The sequence below is a fragment of the Rhineura floridana genome, chromosome 15 (genome assembly GCF_030035675.1).
Source record: "Rhineura floridana isolate rRhiFlo1 chromosome 15, rRhiFlo1.hap2, whole genome shotgun sequence".
NCBI lineage: Eukaryota > Metazoa > Chordata > Lepidosauria > Squamata > Rhineuridae > Rhineura > Rhineura floridana.
In genome coordinates this window covers 16061545-16082984 of record NC_084494.1, presented here as the reverse complement: position 1 = coordinate 16082984, position 21440 = coordinate 16061545, and the positions used below count along the sequence as shown (strand labels likewise).

Genomic DNA, 21440 nt, shown 5'->3' with positions numbered 1-21440 from the left:
CACGCATACCGTTGTGCAACTAAGCTACAGCGCCAAAAAAAAAAGCTAGCTGGTTATGAGGAATGCAGGGCTCTGAAAGCAGATCCTTACTCAATTATTAATTGGAGCCTACAGCTCAGAGAGGGAGCAGGATTGATATGTTTAATGGCACTGTAGAGTTTGCAATTAGTTGGAGCCCATTTTTGGCACAGGACAGTAAAATGTTCTGGGAGGAATAGAGGCACGTGACTGAGATCACAGCAACATAAAAAGAGAAACAGAGGCTTTGTTACACACACACATGGCAAATTTTAATGTTGTGTCTTTTCTGTAGCATGCAACATGAATGATTCTTTTTGGTCTCAATGTAGTGGTTAGTGCTGGACTATGACCTGGGAAACCAGGGTTTGAAGCCCCACACAGCCATGAAGCTCACTGGGTGACCTTGGGCTAGTCATTGCCTCTCAGCCTCAGAGGAAGGCAATGGTAAACCCTGTCTGAATACCGCTTACCATGAAAACCCTATTCATAGGGTTGCTATAAGTCGGAATTGACTTGAAGGCAGTCCATTTCCATTTTCCTGCACCACACCTGCCCTCAAGATGGGACAGAGGTAGATGGCAGTGATCCCAAAAAATCACTCATGTGCCCTTCTTGGCCACCTAGTTTCCCTTTTTCTCCACACCTAGAGAACTGCTGCCTGTTGAGGAGCCAGAAGGTTGAGCCTGCCAGCCCCACCCTGGAGAGCCATTGTAAGAACTTTGCCACAGCTGTAGCTGCTTTCAAGGGGAGACGTATTGTATGGGCTCTTGTTTCTGGATGGCAGCTGTGCGTCTGTGGTGAGAGCACAATCGCAACTCATGAATGTATGAAGTGTGATTTATGGTGTGCTTGGGCTTTTGTTCTACTATATTTTTATTGATTTAGTGTATTGTACTTCTGAATCTGTATTTACTGTAATTTTATGGTATTTTCTTCTATATTATTCTGTTCACCACTTTGGGAACCTAGGCCAAAAAGCAGTACACAAATACATCAATGAATGAATGGTGTACATTCAAGATACAGGCGGGCCCCGCTTATACAGCAGGTTCCGTTCTGGACCCCCGTCGTAAAGTGGAAATCACCATAAAGCAGAACCCTATTGAGTATAATGGGGTGCATCATGAAAAAATGCCGCAAAAGCAGCTTTAAAACGGGGAATGAAAGCCGCCGCATTAGCGGAACGCCGGTAAGCGCGGCCCTACTGTAACATGAATGCGCCTTAGTTCTTCTTAATCTTGTTTAGCCTATTGGTGAAATCACGTGACCTTGGGTTGAGGATAGCTAAATGGGGATGCACATGTTTCACATGCAGGAAAGTCCAAGGTTCAACCCCTGGTGTCTCCAGTTAAAAAGAAACTCAAGTGGCAGGGCCTGGAATAACCTCCACCTTGGAGAGTGGCTTCCAGCCCAAATAGGACAAAAGATGTCCAAACTGTGCACCAACAAGCCTGGAATCTGCCAACCCCTGTTCTAGGGGGCACTCGTGAGGCAGTGCTGATGCCCAAGAAACTTGATCAGCATCCCAAAATGTTCTGAAGACTCTTACACAAGATGCAAAAGTTCCATGGTGAGACCTTCAGCAGGCAAGTCAATGATGAAATGGTTCCCTGACTATTGGGAATTTGAAAACGCAGCATTCTGTATATTTTTTTCTGACACTTCTTCCAAAGAGCTGACGACAGCACTGTCCCTGAAGGAATTGAAGAGATTGGAGATAAAGATATTATCGGTTCAAAAAAATTCCTGGACTGGAAGGATTTGATGGAACTTGAAATGGAGAAAGTTAACAGATTTAATCCCTGTTTTGTGTCAATGGAAAAATCTTCAAGAGATGTGCTAGTGTATCATGTAAAAAAGAGGAACAGAGATGCGGCTTTGCAACAATACTTCAGTGATATGTTCAGAATTGATGGCAAGAAAATATCTGTGATAAAGGAAATTCCTATCAGACTCTTATTATATGACTATGACAGCAAGATTATTGGGTGCGTAAAGATGGAAGATGGAACCAATATGGATAATGGAAGAAGAGCGATTTGAAATTACTGGACTTAGTAGACTTGATGAGTTGGATTAATTAACATGTTTATCTAGAAAAAAAATTGATGGACATATATCTCTATTTGACTTTTTGTGGAAGAATAAAATGATATGATGTTAATGAGATTTGAAACCAATTAAGATAACCGCTGGAGGAAGGTGATTTTATAATCTATTAAGAGACAGGCTTGTTATATATTATAGATTTATAGCTGAACTATGACAAATCGGAAGTCAATATTTTTATATTTTTTTTTCTTTTCTTGTTGTGTTAGTTATTGATTTGTGTTTTTTCTTTTTGTATTGTTTTGGTTTTGAAAATTTGAATAAAAATTAATTGAGAAAAAAACAAAGAGCTGACGACAGCACTGATGGTCACCCCCCCACCATTTTATCCTCCCAGCAACCCTGCAAGGTAGGCTAGTCTGAGAGATGGTGACTGGCCAAAAATCACCCAGTGAGCTTCACCCAGGTCCCTCTGCTTTGCCAGTTGGGGCCAAGAGAAGACTAATGCTATCTGGGCCAAAGATAGAGAACCTGTAGCCTTCTAGATGCTCCAAATCCTATGAATCCCAAGTAACATGGATAATGGTCAGAGATGATGGGAGATCAGAGAGGGCCCACAGATTTTTCATCCCTGATCTACTCAATGCTGATGTCCAGCATTCTAGCCACCATACCACACTTGGCTGTTGAGAACTACCAAGGCACATAAAGGGGTTCCAGCACTGTAGGCTGGTCACACACTAGCACCCCTTACAGGTGCAGAAACTCAGGGCTCATCTACATGGGAGCATTTCTTTGTAGGCAATACACTTCTTTTACCTTCGCTTTTCATTTGCATGGTCCGCAGTTCCTGCCCAATGTTTGCTGACAATCGCTTTTTCCCATTCACACAAGTAGGCATTTCTCTACAGAAGATTAGTCTTACTTTTTCCTTGTGGCCCCATCCTCTAATTACACATTTCCACTCCCTCTGGTTGCTAAGGCAACTGAGCATGCTGAGTCTGTTCTACCAGTTGCAGTAGGTTCCTTTAAAAAAAAACCAGAAATGCGACTATCTGTGTTTTTCCTGGTAGGATACAGCTGAAATACAAATCTGTTTGAGCAGTGTTATGCTTTTACACACAAGGTAGGGGGAAAAGAAAATAAAGGCACCATTTGCAGCAACATAAAGGCTAGCAGAATGGAGGAGAACAACCGGAAGTTGCTTGTCAGCCTACAGGGGAAAAAATGAAGGGAGGAGGGAGTGGATGTGGAGAGGGGAACAACTGACACACCCACCTAAAAGCATCAGAGCAAAGCATCTGCAAGCACTAGAGAAAAAGATTGAAGACTTTTTTTCTTCCCTTTTTGTATTATCAGTGGCTTGAGTTAGTACGGATTTACACAGGGAAAACTGTGAAAACACACAGTAAGCCACTGTGTAGGTGAGCCCTGAGTGGCTCCCTCATCCATATCAAGTTCCTGCTTTGCAAGTGCAAATAGAGGCCCTTCAGCTGGGAACCAGGAGTCTAGCAGGGCTGTGCTGTCACTAATCTTTTCTGAGCTCTATGGGAAAAGGAGTCTTCAACTCAGCCTGGAACTCTCCTTGTTCTAGAAATACCCCCAAGGGCACATTGGAGCAGCAATCAGATCCTTATGCACCAGCACTGATCATTTTAAAGCGGTTTGCTGCCTATTCTGAACCTAAGGAATAAGGTGGCCTAGACAATTTTTTTTAAGGCAAAGCAAAAGAGGAACAGCTGCAACAAGAGTCATGACAGAAAGCATTATTATTTGGCTATCAAAGGCCCAGACTTCTCCAGAGCCACATTGCTGCCATGTAAGTCTGAAGCTAACAAACAGGAAGCAGGCTAAATTAGCAGCATTTGCCAGTCCAAAAGCTTTGGCTAGGAAACCAATTTAGCTTGAATACAAGCCTACAGTTCCATCCCGCCCCCAGTTTTATGGCTAACATTGCAGTGGCAAGATCTAGCCAGCTGTTTTTGAGGAGAGCCTTCTGCCTGACCCTGCTGCTTAAAAACAAACAAAAACATTTTATAAGATTAGGGCATCTATCCGAAACCAGCAAGGGATCAGATTGCTAGGAATTTCTTGTCCTTCTGCCAGCAGGATTTATGATTTGGCTGCAATTAAAGAGAGCGACATGGACATCCTTTTCTGGAGTGTAAATTGGCCCTACCTGACCTGATCAGCTAAATATAGGAAACTGCCTTGTACCCGGTCAGATTATTTGTCAATGTAGCCCAGTAGTGTGTACTGTGACTGGCAGCAGCTCTCCCACCACCTACTACCTTTTAACTGGAGATGTCAGGGATTGCACCTGGGACCTTTGGGATGCAAAGCAGATGCTCTACCATGGCAGTATAGGTGGTGGCCCCACCTTGTCTACTGGCAGCCCTGCAACTTGGCAAGCAACTTGGCTACCTTTGGCGGTAAAACTTGGGAGGCCATTAAACGCACCGAAGTGGGAGGGCACATGGATCTTACTAGGGATGGAAGGATCTGTCGATTTTGCTTCTCTTTGTTTCTCATTTTTCCAATCTTAAAATTCAGTTCTCCACATTTCTGCAGCAATGTATTTTTTTAAAATCCTCCTGAAAATTTGTCAGCACTTCAGTGCAAATCTGTCACTTTTTTTGTAGGCAGTTTTATAGGCAGTTTTGAATAATATACACATTCATGCAAGTAATTTGTCCTAATATAATGCATTTGTGTTCATTATTTTCCCCCATATTTATTTTTTCGCACACTTTCCCCCAATATAATAAAATAATAAATAAAATAATAATAAATATGTGCATTTTTGCAAGCATTCTTTGGTTGGAAAACTCCATCGTAAAATTTGGATATGTGCAAAATATGAAGGATGGCTATGTTTCAGGTCTTGTGTTGTTTCAGAAAATCCAAATTTCATAAATTCGGCTTCAAATGCAACCTGAATCCGCTTTCTCCCCCATTCTTAGATCTGATCCATAGCTCAGTTTTGCAGCATAAGCTTCACTGGAGCCCAACAGAGGTTGAGCTCCAGGAATGTTTAGTTTCAACTCATTTCACTGGATCTTCCACAGGAACACTACCAGTAGTATAGTGGCAAATTCAGTAGTATAGTGGCAAATTCAGAAGTGCAGGGTCCCTTCATGTAAGTCATGTAAGTTTCTGCTGCGGGGTTGAGAATGAGATCCTTGTTAATGCCTTCTCCCACAATAGACATCCCTAGGAGCCAATCAGCATGAAAGGGAAGAGGGTTAGCTACTGAGAAGATTCTTCTCTGTGGCTGACTCATCTCCTTTCACTCTGATTGGCTCCAATCAGCAGAAAAGCTCAAGGAAGCATGTTAGAAGATTCTTCTTAGTGGCTAAGACATTCCCCTTGGCTCACAGGATGCTGGAGACATAGGGACCCTGCTCCCCAAAAAGTAAAGGGTCTAAGACCCCCCGAGACCCTGGACAGCTACACCACTGAACACAACACCCCAGTTTATTGGGCCCCTTGTTCAAATTAGCAGGAAAAGGGATCATCTGGGTTTTAATTTATTTGCTATAAGTTTTTTCCACTAAGTCTCCAAAATAAGATAAAGTATTCAATATAAGGCCCTGTCTACACTATACATTTAAAGCAGGGCCACACCACTTTAAAGTCATGGCTTTGCCTCAAAACTCCTGGCAACTGTAGCTTGTTAAAGGTGTTGAGAGGTCTCCGGAGACTCCTATTCCCCTCAGAGCACCACAATTGCCAGCCTGGTTTAACAATCAATCCCTTTTCCCAGGGAATACTGGGAACTGTCACTCTGACCAATCCTAATGATGACATGCACTCACATGGGATAAAGCCTTAAGTGTACTTTTTAAAAAGACTATTTTCCACCTTGGGTACAAAAATATTCTGGGCTAACCCTGAGCACTTTATACTACTTAGCATTTGCATAGTGTTTTGAACTGTGAAAAGTTCACAGTGTTGCAATGTGCATTATCTAGCTGTAATCTTTACAACTTCCCAATCACAGAGCACAGGGCTGACAAAGCGCTTTGCGCAGGGATTGACAGCATGGTGTAGTGGTTAGAGTGCTGGACTATGACCTGGGACACCAGGGTTTGAATCCCCACACAGCCATGAAGCTCACTGGGTGGCCTTGGGCCAGTCGCTGCCTCTCAGCCTCAGAGGAAGGCAATGGTAACCCACCTCTGAATACTGCTTACCATAAAAACCCTATTCAGAGGGTCGCCATAAGTCAGGATTGACTTGAAGGCAGTCCATTTCCATTTTTCCCAAGTACCTAACAAGCAGATGACTGTTTAGGAATTAAAGACCCCTTCTCTCGCACACAGCAAGAGTGGCTTGCCTATACTTCTTTCAGTGGGCCCTCACCCCCATGTCAATTCTAACTTGAGAAGAGGCTGGCTGAAATTTGTAAACTTGACACCAGAGCATTTTTAAAGGAATTGGTACTGGGTGCCCAATTTTTTTCATTCAAATGGCCTGTTGCACATGGAAGCCTCTCTACCATGTACAAGCCCTGACATTTGAATGGAGGTGGAAATGATTCAAACTTAAAAAACAACAACAACCAGGGAATGAATACAGCCTTGCAAATGCATTTACACAAGTAAAATTCTTACTAGCCTACCCACCCACCAGTAAATACATGAACTAATAATCAAATTAAAATTAAAAACTGCTGCTTATATCCACACCTGGCAGTAGAAGAATTCTCTGTTGCAAAGGACCAGACATTAGTGTACTGAGAAAGTGATTTTGTTAAGAAGTTTTTCATAAAGACTGATTGTTTGTAAATACCCTAAGAATTATTGCATAATGTGCCCCTATGTTCTACTATTTTACTCAATTTCATTAAAATGTCATACTTCTAGTCAATGTTTCAGTAGCTTCCAATCTGAATTTGTTTTCACTAATTAAATTTTATGTGCCTCATGGCCAAGTGGGGATTTGAACCCTGGTGTCCCAGGTCCTAGTCCAACTAGGACTGTAACCACTATACCACACTAGCCACAGGCAGAATTACAAGAGGAAAGTATGTGTCACACATGCTTCCAAGTCAATATATTCCCCACACTCTTTACACACAGAAGCATGTGAACAGAATATTTTAATAATGGTATAGCTATATTCTATTAAGAGCCCTATGAAGCATCAGTGCAGTAGAGTTTTTTTTTCATGCTCCTCACACTAAAATCTAAGGCCACAGACTAATTTCACTCTCAGCATTGCCAGAAAAACAAACAGAAGTCACGTAGAGCAATTGCACTCAGCAGGAAAGATACTGGGAAGGTTCACAAATAATGGTTACCCATCGTTTAGCACAGCCTTCCCCCCCCCTCCGGTGGCTTCCAGATGTTTCAGACTATAACTCGCATTATCCCTGACCACTGGCCATGCAGGCTGATGGGTTCTGCCACATTTGGAGGGCACCAGGATAGGGATGAATGGTTTAGCATTACAAGGACACAAGCAGCATCAAGCCTCAGGCTTGCATGTCCTCCCCGCCTCCCCCATGCAGCCACAAGGAGATTGAAAGCTTCCTTTTCAGATTAACCATGGACTGCAAAAAAGACAAATATTTGGGTGTTAGAACAAATTAAACCAGAACTATCACTAGAAGCTAAAATGATGAAACTGAGGTTATCATGCTTTGGACACATAATGAGAAGACAGAATTCACTAGAAAAGACAATAATGCTGGGAAAAACAGAAGGGAGTAGAAAAAGAGGAAGGCCAAACAAGAGATGGATTGATTCCATAAAGGAAGCCACAGACTTGAACTTACAAGTGGTCCATAACAGATGCTACTGGAGGTCGCTGATTCATGGGGTCCCCATAAGTCATAATCAACTTGAAAACATAACAACAAACATCAACACTGGCAAATCTTAACTACAGCTTGTTGAAATACACCAGCTAGGCCTGAAATAGGCTTGTTTCAATAAACTATAGTTAAGATAAACCACAGTTTGTGCAGGTTTGAATGCAAAGCTAAACTGTGGTTATGAAAACTCCTGAACTCCTGCTTGTGGCCATGCCGGAGGGGGAAACACATAAGGTGGAGTCTGGAAGGTATGGGTTAGTGTAACATCCAAACCAGCACTGTGTAGTTAAGAGCAGGAAAAGGTTCATGCATATTGTTTTACCTTCGTCAGATCTCCCTTTCTTTCTTCTGGAGCAGCTTGTCCATTCTGCAACGCAAAAGAGCCAAGCTTCCCATTAGGAATATGCCCAGTAGCGCCTTCCCTCACTGAACAAAAATAGCAATGGCTTAAGCACTGCTCGGTGATTTTTACTGGCCCCAAACCTACAACCTGAAGGTCTTTCTTCATAAGCAAGATGCTCCATCCCTGAATCTTAGGTGGGGTGATAAAAGCTGCGCACCGTGTTTTGAAAAAGCAGATACCACTTAGATTTATAGCAGGGAGCTATTCTAAAAACAACACTCTGTACATACTGGTGGACTGCAAGAAATTATAGAGATAATTATGTGGCTACTCTGGGTACTTTAAATGAGCCTTAATGGAGGAGTTTGACCACTAGGACCACATTCACACCATACATTTATTTCACTATTATTCCACTTTAAACAGTCATGGCTTCTCCCAGGGAATCCGGCATAGTTCATTAAAGGTGCTGAGAGTTGTTAGGAGACTCCTCTTCTCCTCACAGAGCTACAGTTCTGAGTGGTTTAGCAGTCAACCCCTCTTCCCAGAGAACTCTGGGAACTGCAGGTCTGTGAGGGGAACAGGGGTCGCCTAACAACTCTCAGCAACCTTCACAAACCACACTTCCCAGGATTCCTTGGGGGAAACCATGACTATTTAAAGTGGAATAAATGCACAGTGTGAATGCAGCCTAGATCCCTGAGAAAGTCACTGCTTTGGATTCATCTCCTTCTGATCAGAGAAGCATATCCAGACTTACACAGAATCACAAGTTGATGGTGTCCTCTGAAACAGTAACTTTATTCTTATCCTACATACAAATAGCAAGTTCATTCTCCAAGTGCCAGTCTTTATGTGGCTTTAACAGTACTATTCATAAAAAAAGGAGTATAGCAGTCACAGAGCTTCCTCCTATACAGCCCTAGAGCAGGGGTACCCAAGCTATAGTCCATGGACCACGTGTGGTCCACAACCTTCATTCAAGTGGTCTGCAACACATCTGCAGGTTTATGGTTGAAAACGGGAGATGGCACATCTATTATTAAATATTCATGTTGATTTGTCTTTATTTTTATTGCTTCTTTTATTTCTTGTCCTGTATTTTACTGCATCACAGTTGGATTTCCATGGAATTCAAGTTGCAATACCATAAAATAAAACATAGAAGATTAATGGTAAAAATCAATTCACGATTAAAAATATACAGCATCTAGCACAGCACATTACAATTGCTACAACAGGCACAAAAAAATCATGAAGTGGTCTACGGTTGGGAAGCGCTGCTCTAGAGTCTAAGGACCATGTAACAAAAATATGCAAACACAGGGCACACAGTTTTAACACCAAGTGGTGGTGCACTACAGTGGTGCAATGATACTATCTGCAGCGTACTGAGCAAGTTCTTCCTTTGCTGATTAGAAGAGTTAAATGTAGCTCATCATCTCAAGCATGACTCAGCAGAGAGTAACGTTGATAGGTGTGCCCTAGGTAGCCGCAAGCAGCTCTTTTATCAGCTGGATCCTCGCCATGCTACACACAGGTACAAAGTCAACCAAGGACAACAGAAACTGCCAAAGTAGGGTGCGGCTTTTTAATTCCTCAATTTTAACCTGGATCTTGCATCCACATTCACAGGTTCTTTGCAAATCCCAGCTCTGACTTAAGCGATTGCAAATGGCTTATGGCTTGCAAAAAATGGCTATATTAGTCTAAACTGCTTACCAAAATGTGTTTCTTAGGAGCTATTAACACTAAAAAGCTGATTATTTTCATGAGGATTTAAAATAAAACCCCAAATTGCTGCAGAATTGTGAGACCTGAATTTAAGATTGGAAAAATGTGAAACAAGAGAACCAAAATTGACGGATCCTTCAATCCTTTCTTCTGAGTAAACACACATAGGATTGTACTGTAAAAAGGTGCGAGATCCACATTTTTATTTATTTATTTATTGCATTTATATACCGCTCCATAGCCAAAGCTCTCTGGGTGGTTTACAACAATTAAAAACATTAAAAACAAGTATACAAATTTAAACCATTAAAACCCATAAAAACCGATAAGCAAGTTAAAAACACATGTCCCAGGCTATAGTCTGAAGGCACATGTGGCCAGCTCCCTGCTCAAGTTAAGCAGGGTCAGATCTGGTCAGTGCCTGGATAGGAGACCGCCTGGGAACCATATGTAAGCCGCCTTGGGTTTCAATCATGAAAAAGAAAGGCGGGGTAGAAATGTAATAAATAAAATAAATAAATAAAATAAATGTTATTCAAATGCTGTTAAAATGCCTGTGAAAAGAGGCAAGTCTTGACCTGGTGCCGAAAAGATAACAGGGTTGGCACCTCGTCAGGGGGAACATTCCATAATTTGGGGGCCACCACTGAGAAGGCCCTCTCCCTTGTTGCCATCCTCCGAGCTTCCCCATTTCAGCTTCCTACACACATAGCTTTCCCCAAAGAATCCTGGGAATTGTAGCTTGTGAAGGGTGATAAGAGTTGTTATGAGACACCCTTACAGAGCTATGATTCCCAGAGTTCTCTTGGAAGAGGGACTGTCTGTCATATCACTCTGAGAATTGCGAGTGAGGGGCATAGAGGTCTTCTAACAACTCTCAGCACTGTTCACAAACTACACTTCCCAGGATTCTTTGGGGAAAGCCATGGTGTTTTAAATTGGTTTGAGAGTGCTTTAAATGAGTAGTTTGGAAGTATATGACCTTGGTGGCAGCTGGAATCCTTACAGGAGGACTCTTGGCAGAGTTACCCTCCTCCCTCGCTGCTATGAGTGGCGGTTCTGGCTGTCATTTATGTAAATAGACCGCCAACTGTGATGCAGAAGTCTCAAGAAAGCCAGACCAATCGTTCTTGTATTTCCCTTCTTTGCGCTTGCATAGATAAATTGCCAGCACAAACAAGGACAGGGAGTGCGCATGGTTAGTCTATTGTTATATGGAAGGCAATGGCCTCCCCTTTCCGTGCTGAAGCACCCTGAGCTTGGCTGATCCTGCTGCATGAACGACCTTTAGCTCATGCATTATCTAGTTGAAATCCTTACAACAACCCTGGAGATCAATCAGTATTATTATCGGCCCATTTCACAGAAACCAGACTGCCATTGCCATCCAGAACAGCCAGTGCATCAGCTCTCCAACACTTGCTGAGCCTCAGACACTTCTGAGATAGTTAGAGGAAGCCCAACCATGGGTTGAGCTGCAGGTAGAGATGGGGGAGAAATTCCATTCTCATTTAAAGCTGAATCTTTCAAATCTGCACTTTCTGAAACCTGTAAGCCTGGCTACCCTCAGGAATTATGCAGCAATAAACCTGTTGTGTCCTTTTTAAAAAAAAAAATACACAAGAACTCTTTGTGTGTTCATTTAAAATGAGCCACGTGGAGAAGAATGTCCAGGCTGGTCCTCTGCTGATTACCATATGTGTATATGGGGTGGGGGCCATCTGGAGTCCCCACTTCAGGCGCAAAATGTTCTGGGCTGGCCCGATTTAAGGTGTGCCTGCAGTGGTGGGCTATTTGTTTAAAACCTCCCTCTTGGGAGGGAGGAGAGAAGAGAAAGAAAGAGGCTAATTAACACAACACCAAGCTTGGCTACTTCAGAATCTTGATTTATTGCCCCCCCCTTTTTTTTAAGCAAGCCTGTAGAGCACCTGAACGCGGGTTAAAAGGCAAAATCTCCTGGCGGGGGGAATCTCCTTTCTGTAGTAAGAACGTGTCTAAATAAGCCACTAAGTGTTGGAGAATGGAAGATGTTTTATTTATTTATTTAAAACTTTGAGGATTGTGTATTTCATGAAAAGCAAATTAATTCCAGCTTGAAAGCGCCTGGGGTCAGTTGTGTAATTTTACATTACCTACACGGCTGTTATATTAGCATAATAAAGTGCCAGCATGGTTTGAACGCCCATTTAGCAAAGATTTGGGGACAAACTCATTCAATCCCTTTTTCTATAGCTTCCCAGTCATTCTTTATCAATACATAAAAATCAAGCCTTTAGGATGCTGAAGCATTCCAATTAAGTGTACAATGAGACATTGGGAAACATATAAGGCTTGGTAAATCCCTTGACTATGCATGATTTCCTTGCAGAAAATAAGCCTTGCAGAGGTACACCTCTTTGAATGTCTTAGAAAGCACAGCTGTACTCAAGTATTGCAGCTCACTGCGGTTCACTATACTATATTCTGCCATTGGTTTACTGCTGCTGCCAATAACAAGGCCTACACTTCTGTACCATTCTTAGTGCTAAAATCAAAATTCGCTGGTACTAGCACAGTCCTTTGGAGAATTCCAGGGGAAAACAACACACTTGTGCAGACAATTCGAGGATCCAAAGTCAACCCTTTTGTGCCTTTGAGAGGTATGGATTCATGGCACTACTGCTCTTGCTCATTGGTGCAGACTTTAAGGACAGTCAAGCCCAGCAAATGCTAAGGAAAAGGAGAAATATCCTGAGAACAAAAATTAATTTTAGCATACAGAAAGCAAAAAGTGATAGTGAGGGGAAGCAGGTAAAAAAAACCCAAAGGGTATTTATTGTTTTTTGCTATAGACAGACATCTCTCTGTTCTTCCCCAACTGAAGTGGTTATCAAGATGTCAACCATGCCGGCAGAATCAGGAGCCATAACCCTTGGGGTGAGAACACACATATACACTCTCACACGGCTAGTCTCCAAAATTAAGTTATTCACACTTTGAATAGTTTGGGAATTGCAAACATAGCACTTCTCCCATCCCCAAGCACAACTGTGACACCACCCCTGCCCTGTGACTCACAGACACCCAAAGGTTTGAGAAAACCTTGCTAAGTCCTTCATGGCAAGGATCCCAGAATAATTTATATAACTGCCATTCAAGTCTAGGGTTTCTACCTTTTTTTGGGGGGGGGGCAGAGTTCCTCTGCCTCTTACAGCTGCAATTCAACAGCTAATGCCTTACTCAGGATTGATCAGGAATGTTGCACCCACTGGATTTCTGCCTGTCATGCAGCAATTACATGTAGACAGAGAGCCCTTGGGCTTAGGGCGGTATATAAATTAAATTAAATAAATAATAAATAAGAGAGAGAGAGAGTAGCAACACCATAGGAAGCTGCCTAGGAGCCATAGGAGACAGACCATTGGTCCAGTTACCTCAATATTATCTACACTGACTGGCAGCAGCTCTGTAGGGTTTCAGGCAGAAGTCTCTCCCAGCCCTACCTAAAAATGCTGGGGATTGAACTTGGGACCTTCTCCATGCAAGACAGATGTGCTACCACTGAGCTACAGCCGTTCCCCCTTCCTAGACCAAATGCTAGATCACTGCAGCCATGTCTAGGTTTTTCTTCTGATTACATGTCAATCCATCTTCTGTCAGCAGCCATGCCCTAATAGTCCCCAAGGTTCTGAAGGCAGCCGTACTACTGGACCCCTTTCCAATCTGGGTTCAGGCCTAGTTTACGGACTGAAGTTACCTTGGTGACCTATCTATACTGGGATCTGGCCACGGAGAAAACTGCTGGACCTCTCCATAGATTTCTGTACCACTGACTGCCATATCCTTCTGGTGCATCTTGGAGGGATGCAACTTTGGGGCACTGTTTTACAGCAGCTTGTATTCTACCTGGCAGATAGATCCCAGAAGGCTATGCTAGCAGACTGCTGCTCAACCGGATGGCCTTTGGCTTAAAGAGCTCTGCATGAGTCTGTCTTGTCCCTCATGCTCTTTAACACATACACCAATGATGGAGAGCCTCTGCTCTCTAGTTATCAACTGGGTTTCTGCATTCTGTGAAGCCATACTGGGTCCATCAAGGGACAAAGCTTTCCACCTGCCCTGCTCCACCCCTCTGCCTGGACCTTTAGAAGGAGGAACTGCAAACTGAGAGGTACTGCTGTAAGGGTGAGACTGCACTGGGACCATCAGTGGCAAACTTTTCCACCTGCCTTGCACCCCCACTCCTGCTCTTTCCAACATCTTTCTGGGGACTGGCCTTTCCCTGAAAGATGAATGTATTTGATTTTTATTTGCTGCTGTTGTTGCTTTTTTAACATGTTAAGATTTTGTTGTCTTAAATTTTTGTAAATTGTACTGTTCATTTCCTACTAGTATTTTTTGTGTGTGAACTGCCTTGGGGGCCTTTTTGGCCAAAAGGCAGCACAGAAATAAACCATAATGTAATTTTGATATATGCAATTGCTTTAACTGTTTCTGTGCATGCAATTGCTTTATGTATGTTTTTGTTGTGTTGTGAAATCTCTTGAAGATGCTTTATAAAAAGTGATTCATAAATGAACCAATAATAATAATAATAATAATAATAATAATAATAATAATAATAATAATAATAATAATTTATGCTGCTGGACTGCCAACTCCCAACAGCCTCAGCCAACATGACCAATGGTCAGGGATGATGGGAACTGTAGTTCAACAACATCTGGAGGACCACAGGTCCCTCACCCTTGATCTTCATGAAAATGCTGAAAGAGGGAGTCCAGGGATTTTAAGTTGGGTATCATCAATATGGGGATGATACTCAGGTTTCCTTTTCTTCTAATGCCATAGAAACTGCAGGGATCCTGAACTACTGTTTGGGTGTTGTGATGGGTTAGAAATAGGATAATAATCCAAGTCTTGATTCAGACAAGCTAGAATTGTTTTTTGACTAGTTGGAGAGGGTTGGAGATAAAGTCTGTGACTCCTGCAGATCTGCCCACCATCATTCAGGCTCTGGCCACATCCTGACTGGACTACTGCAATACACTCTATGTGGGGTTGCCCTTGAAGTGCGTACAGAATCTCCAGCTGGTGCAAAAATGCAGCAGGCCTGAGCAGTCTCTGGTGTTCACTCTTCAGAGCCAGCTCTTTTTCCTTTGCACTGGCTTCCAATTCATTTTGGGCAACAGCAGCACGAAGTGTGAGGCAGGTTATCTGAAAGACCGCCTCTTCCCACATGAACCTGCTGGGGTACTGCATTCAAGGCTCCTGCTGCTTTGGATGTGTGCTTGGTGGGGCCTTCTCAGTAGCTCTACCCAAATTGTAAAACTTTTTCCTAAAAAAGGTTCAGTCTGTCCCCATCCCCCTCTTAGGAGTGTGGCAAAGACTTTTTAAAAAAATTCTACTGTGCTTTTAATGTTTTAACCTGCTGCTGCAATGCATTTTTAAAACTGACCCAGCTGTTTATGCCCTCCAGTGCCACTATTTGGAAAAAAACCAGAAAGACGTAGTCCCCCGTCCCCCCCCGAGTACTCCTGCCCCGGCTACCTCTTCAGGCATGCCAAAGTTCTGCTTTCTGGCAGCTCCAAATTGCGCCTCTCAACCCCTACAGAACTTCTTGTATCAATGTGAAAAGTATGTACAAAAAACAATGCCAGTCCAAGGGCAAGTGAACTCCTCCATGCCTAGGCCAATCCCTGGATTTCATGGCTGGAAGGGATCAGAAGGTCACTAACACCCACGTTAAACAGGATTATCCATCTATCAGCCCTACCCACACAAAACCAAGTTAACTCTTGTAACCCAGATCATAACATACTGCATGCAGAAAGCCGGAGGGAATACGTTATATTCAAATTCCCTCTGTGACTTGGCAGTACATTGGCTCAGTATTATTGTCATACTCAGGGCATGACCTTTTTTTGCTAAGTGGTTTCAGGTTTTTGTTAAAAGAGTTCATACAGAGAGTATATCTGCAGGGCAGGATGGGGGGGGAGGAACCCAAAACTTCGTTCATTTTAAACTGCGCAGAGAACTTTTATGTTATGAGGCAGCCCACAAATATGATTAATGAAAAAAATGGAAATGGACTGCCTTCAAGTTGATTCTGACTTATGGCAACCTGTGAATAGGGTTTTCATGCTACGTGGTATTCAGAGGGGGGTTACCATTGCCTTCCTCTGAGGCTGAGAGGCAGTGACTGGTCCAAGGTCACCCAGTGAGCTTCAGGGCTGTGTGGGGATTCAAACCCTGGTCTCCCAGGTTGTAGTCTAACACCTTATCCACTACACCACACTGGCGCAATATGATTAATAAATATCATTAATTAATAAAAAATCATTCTCCCTAGGGAATTATAATTCTAAAAAGAAGGGGGGCACCAGGAATCTGTGATGAAGAATTTTCACTATCATCACACAATGCCTAGGTTTCTTTTGGGGAAGCTAAGATGATTAAAGCAATCTGAAACAAGCCTGAGATTGCAGAATACATTTGCACCAAGGTCAACAATACTCATTACCTAGTGAGTGTGCACGTGTGCATGTGTACATAGATGCCATAAAGAGGAAGGAACTGGAACATGGCAGGGGATGAACAAAGCCCAGTGCACCCTACTCCATTCCGTCGAAACAGTCAGCATTCTGCAAAAGGGATGCATATACAGCTTCCTGACAGTTTTGAAGAGGTTTCAGTTCTTATACATTATTTTCTTGAAGGCAGCAATAAAGATGGCACCATGGAGGTGAAATACTCCCATTATTAACCTACCCTCTGCTCAAAAAAGTAAAGATAGATACATTTATAAAAGCCTCTCAGCTTTTATTGGGTGGCCACTTATCAGGAAGAAAAAAAAAGGACAACTGACTATTTCCTACTTGATAAAAATTCAAGATCCCTATGATTACAAAGCAGCAGGCTTCAAACACCTTCATTTCCAAGCCAGTGTAACAAAGAACAACCACTCCCCTACATTAAATGCAAGATCCATGGACCTTCCAAAAGTCCAAGCCACAGTGCTTGCAGACCTGAGCCAGGAGGAAAAGTTTAGCAGGATTAATGAATAATTCCCAAGTGTGACAAAAGCCCTGTATGCCACAGACTGGCGCTAACCTTTCTCCCGATTACTGGAGCTTGATAAATAAACAGTGCCTTTGTGCTGGAAGAAGAAAGCAATCACCCACATAACTTGGCAGCGAGTATACACTGTATCAGGTCAGACGACTGGTTCATCTAGGCCAGCCCTCCAGGATCCCAGGCCCATCCCCTGGTAGTACCTGATCCTTTTTAACCAGTCATGACAGAATGAACCTGGAAACCATCTCCATTCAAAGGAAGTGCTCTGCCGCTGAGCTAAGTACAAAGTAAAGTCCGTTTTTTAAAAAACTAAACAAAAAAGAAACACACCTTGATCAAACCAACGAAGGCATAAAGTCTCTTCACTGCACTCTGCCCAATTTAGTGAAAACAATGCAAGAATACTTTCTGCAACCGCTCGCTTCCTCCACGTAAGTTGTTACTTGATGCCCTGGCCTTTCCAGACAGCATGGACGGCGTGCAGGGAACGATGGGCTAACAGAACACAAAGCCTAATGCAACATGAGGAGAGGCAATTAAACAACCATACAACAATGTTCCAAAACTGAGACAAGAATGAAGAATGAAAGGGTCGCCACGCTGGAATAATAAATAAATAAAGCCTAGCATCTCAAGTGTTTGGACAGGCAAAGATCTGCATTTTCCAGTCTTGCACGGCACAGGAGGCTCCTCCAGCCCTTGGGCACGGTTAATGGCGGGCTCATGGGGCATGACCCCCGATGCTTCTTCAGAGCCCTCTGAGTGTTTCCAGGCGGCTAATGAATTTGGGGGAATGGAATTGAGGTTGATCTTGGATAGGATATTTATTTAGGGAAGTAAATTAATTTTACATATTATCTGGAGATTGGGGGATAACAAACAGGAGTAACTGAAAGGGAATTGATTTGATTTGAAACAGGATCTGTTGCAAAATTGGGAGTAAATGAATTGAAGAGGAACCGATGAGGAACTGAATATGGGGTGGGGCACAAATTAAAAACCTATCTGGGGTAATTTGGATGTGAAATTAGTTGGCTTGTCTTCTGAGACGTTTAAAGCCTCAATTTGCATCTATGCATATAAATGAGCATTTGCACATTTTTCCATGGCCCATTCAGTCTAACAGAATGCTCCCCCCGCATAACAGAGGTAGCTCCCCATCCCACTTTTTCTAAGCTACAATGCAAATCCTACTCAAACCAGATCCACTGACGTTAATGGACATGACTAACTTAGGTTCATTAATATAAATGAGTAGAACTTACTGGAACACAATCCTAGGAAATCCACAGTCATACCCACATGTCAAAAGGAACAGACTATTGCTATTTTGGACTGCCTAAAATGTTTCCCATAACATTTCATGGTATGAGTTACACTGAATTGTAAGACATGAAGCTGGAGTCGAGAGAATTCTCTGTGGAGCCATATTACAGGACTTCCCTGTCTTTCAACTAGGGATGGGATCTGTTAGCCAGTCCAGTTCAAAATCATTCCACTGACCTAACAGGGCTGGTTTAGATTTGAGTTCGTTCTTTGTCCACTAGCTACTTCTTTTACCAAACTATTTTTCCCTTCGCAAAAAAACAAAGAAAAATTGATACTAGTAACAATATTTTAAAAGGAAATATTTTAAAATGAATGGAAATATCAACAGAATTATTGTTCTTAGTATCAATATTCTAGAGGCAGATTTTTAAAAAACCAATTTTCAAAAACAGCTACATAAAAATCCAATCTGCAACAATAGAGAACAAGTGAATTAATGGAAAACTCAGTACCAAATCCAAATTGGGGAGAATTCTACACATCCCTACTCTCAAGCACACACCAGCCTAGTGCCTGCATGGACAAAACGGATCTGAGCTTTCAGAACGGCTCTATGGTCAGTTTATACGATCAGCAGAATCAAAGTGGAATTGTTCCAACTAAGTTCTACTCAAATTGTACCCACTGAAATTGATGGACATGGCTTACATAGGTTCGTTAATTCCAATGGGTCTACTCTCAGTAGATCTTAGCTAGATACAACCCAACTTACTGCAGGTAGTGGGGATTATGTGTCTGAATGTTGACTCTGCACATCAGAAAAATACCACCTCTGCATAAACACCAATCCTTCCTACACACGCACTGACAAGCTAGCACCCTGTGTGCAGGAAATATTTTATTTTTGTGCAGGAGTTTAAAAATGCAACCCAATGGAAGGATCTGTCAATTTTGGTTCTTCTTTTTCCAGTCTTAAAAGTCAGTTCTCCACATTCCTGCAGTAATTTATGAGTTTCTGTTGGAATAGGCAAATGTTGCATGTTCCCTTTAAGGGATATTTGGGGAATATCCCATGTACCTGTTTTACCATGATGTAACTTCCTAATGGGTGGGGTTACTTACCTGTCTTCCTCCTCCTTTGTCCTGGGAGATTTTTGAATATTCTCCATTGCTGATCTATCCACCATTGGGAGAGGCCGCATGGCAGATGCTCTCTCTGCTGAGAGCATCAACACTAAAGACTAAGACGGACTGAGACTATTTTTTTCTTTCATCTAAGCTAGATCCTATGTTTCTGAACATATGAGGAATTCGTGAGTAAATGTTCTTTATCTTTTACCTAAGAAGATTGTGTCTGTTGTTATTTATATAGAGAAAGGTGGGCCTGGTTTACATTCTCGCTCCGCTGCTTGTAAGAAATAGGACCAACCAAATTAGTTCTTATTTCTCTCTGGTATTTTTATAATACCGAGCAGTTTCCTCATGAAAATTCATCAGCATTTTAGTGTGAAATTCTCCTACTAAACACATTCTATAGGAAGCTTTGATTAACGTACACATTTTGGCAAGCAATCTCTCATCGCATAATGAATTTGCATATATGATTTTCACTCATATATTCATTTTTATGCACATCTCCTCATAACACATGTATTTCTGTAAACATTACTTAGTAAGAGAACTGCATCCGAAAATTCAGATAAGTGCGAATTTTGAAGGATGGCTGTGTTTTGGTTCTCATGTTATGAAAGTGTAGATTTGGTAGATTCGGATATATATATATATACACACATATATGGCAAAAAAAAGACTGCCAGCCTTGACTTCAAATGTCATCACATTTTAAGAGATGGAATTATTTCTTTGAAAAGGCGGCATAACTCTTTTGAAGTGAATAAAAGAATCAGAGGAAACTCACCCAGACCCCAGGGGGCATATGAGACAAGCCATGTAGAGAGAAGGGAATCTATTTTTTCCTTTCCTCTTTTTTTAAAGGCAAGCTTAATCACTCTTTGGGAGACTTCGTTGAGCTAACTGGTTAAGCATAAATAACGAGAAAAATACAGAGAAAGTAGTGCTACCTTTAAACCAGGCTTTGCCAACCTGGTTTAAAGGCCTCACTACTTTGTATTATGTTTTGGACTACAGCTCCCATCAGCCCCAGCTACCATGTGCTGGCTGGGGCTGATGGGAATTGTAGTCCAAAATATCTGGAGGGCACAAGGTTGGCAAAGCCTGGTTTAAACAGTTCAATGGCTGCTCCTGGTGTGTGCATAACTGCATATACATACACACAAGGCTGTAGAAGTCAGCCCACCTCAAAACAAATTGTGTATTTTGCACACTGAAGATCCACAGAAAACACTTCTGCAGAACCACAGTTCCCCTAAGACCAGCGGTATCACCACCCATTCACCCAACAAAAAATGTATTAGCATAAATACATAAGCCAGGTACTCAATAGAGAAAACCAGTAAGTCAATGGCATTTGTCTACCTTCTCATCCTTTGCTTTTGATACAAGGAACTGAGCAAAACCCAATCCTACAAGTAATACCTTTACACATTAGCACTTCAAAGTTGAGGGAACAGTGAAAATGGTGTGCTACATGATTGTGGGAGTTATGCACTATTGTGTGTTACGCATGCAAACAAGCAATCTTCACATGTTCCTATTGTGACGCAAGGAGAGACTCAGAATGGCCTACTTACTCCCTTCCTTTGCACAACTGTCTTGCAAGGTAGACCAGCTACATTTCTCCAGTTTTCCAGAATATACCTACCACCACTCCCTAAACCCCTTTTCCCCCAAAACAGGAACAATCTTGGGGTGTGTGTGTCAATCTAGTTCTAGATCCCCAGGATGCTGGACCAATGCACCTTGTATTTCCAGCCAATCCATCTGTATTTAACCGTGAGAGCTAAAGCCGGCACATCCACTCTCTCTACATCACTCTCAGCTATCTGCTTTTCTCTAGCCCCCAAAATCCTTTTACCTAGCAGTGGGAATTCCCAAATGCCCTAGGCATGTGGGTGGGTGTTAAAACACCCTGAGAGTTTGGCAATCAAGTGCACAAACCCGACTGTCCTATTTAGGTAACATTTACTAAGTGCAAAATAAGGCAAAGGGAGGTCAAGTGAACAAAGC

General features: G+C 42.4%; 1 protein-coding gene across 2 annotated transcripts in view; it reads right to left on the bottom strand.

The window, feature by feature from the left end:
* Nucleotides 1-21440, bottom strand: part of RPS6KA1 (ribosomal protein S6 kinase A1) — a 128222-nt gene that overhangs the window by 100829 nt on the left and 5953 nt on the right. Inside the window, exon 2 of one of the 2 annotated variants that reach the window (XM_061598042.1) lies at nucleotides 8214-8258. The exons of the other annotated variant lie outside the window; for it this stretch is intronic. Coding sequence (XP_061454026.1) covers nucleotides 8214-8258 — 45 coding nt within the window. The remainder of the gene's footprint in view (nucleotides 1-8213; nucleotides 8259-21440) is intronic. 2 annotated transcript variants of the gene reach the window in all.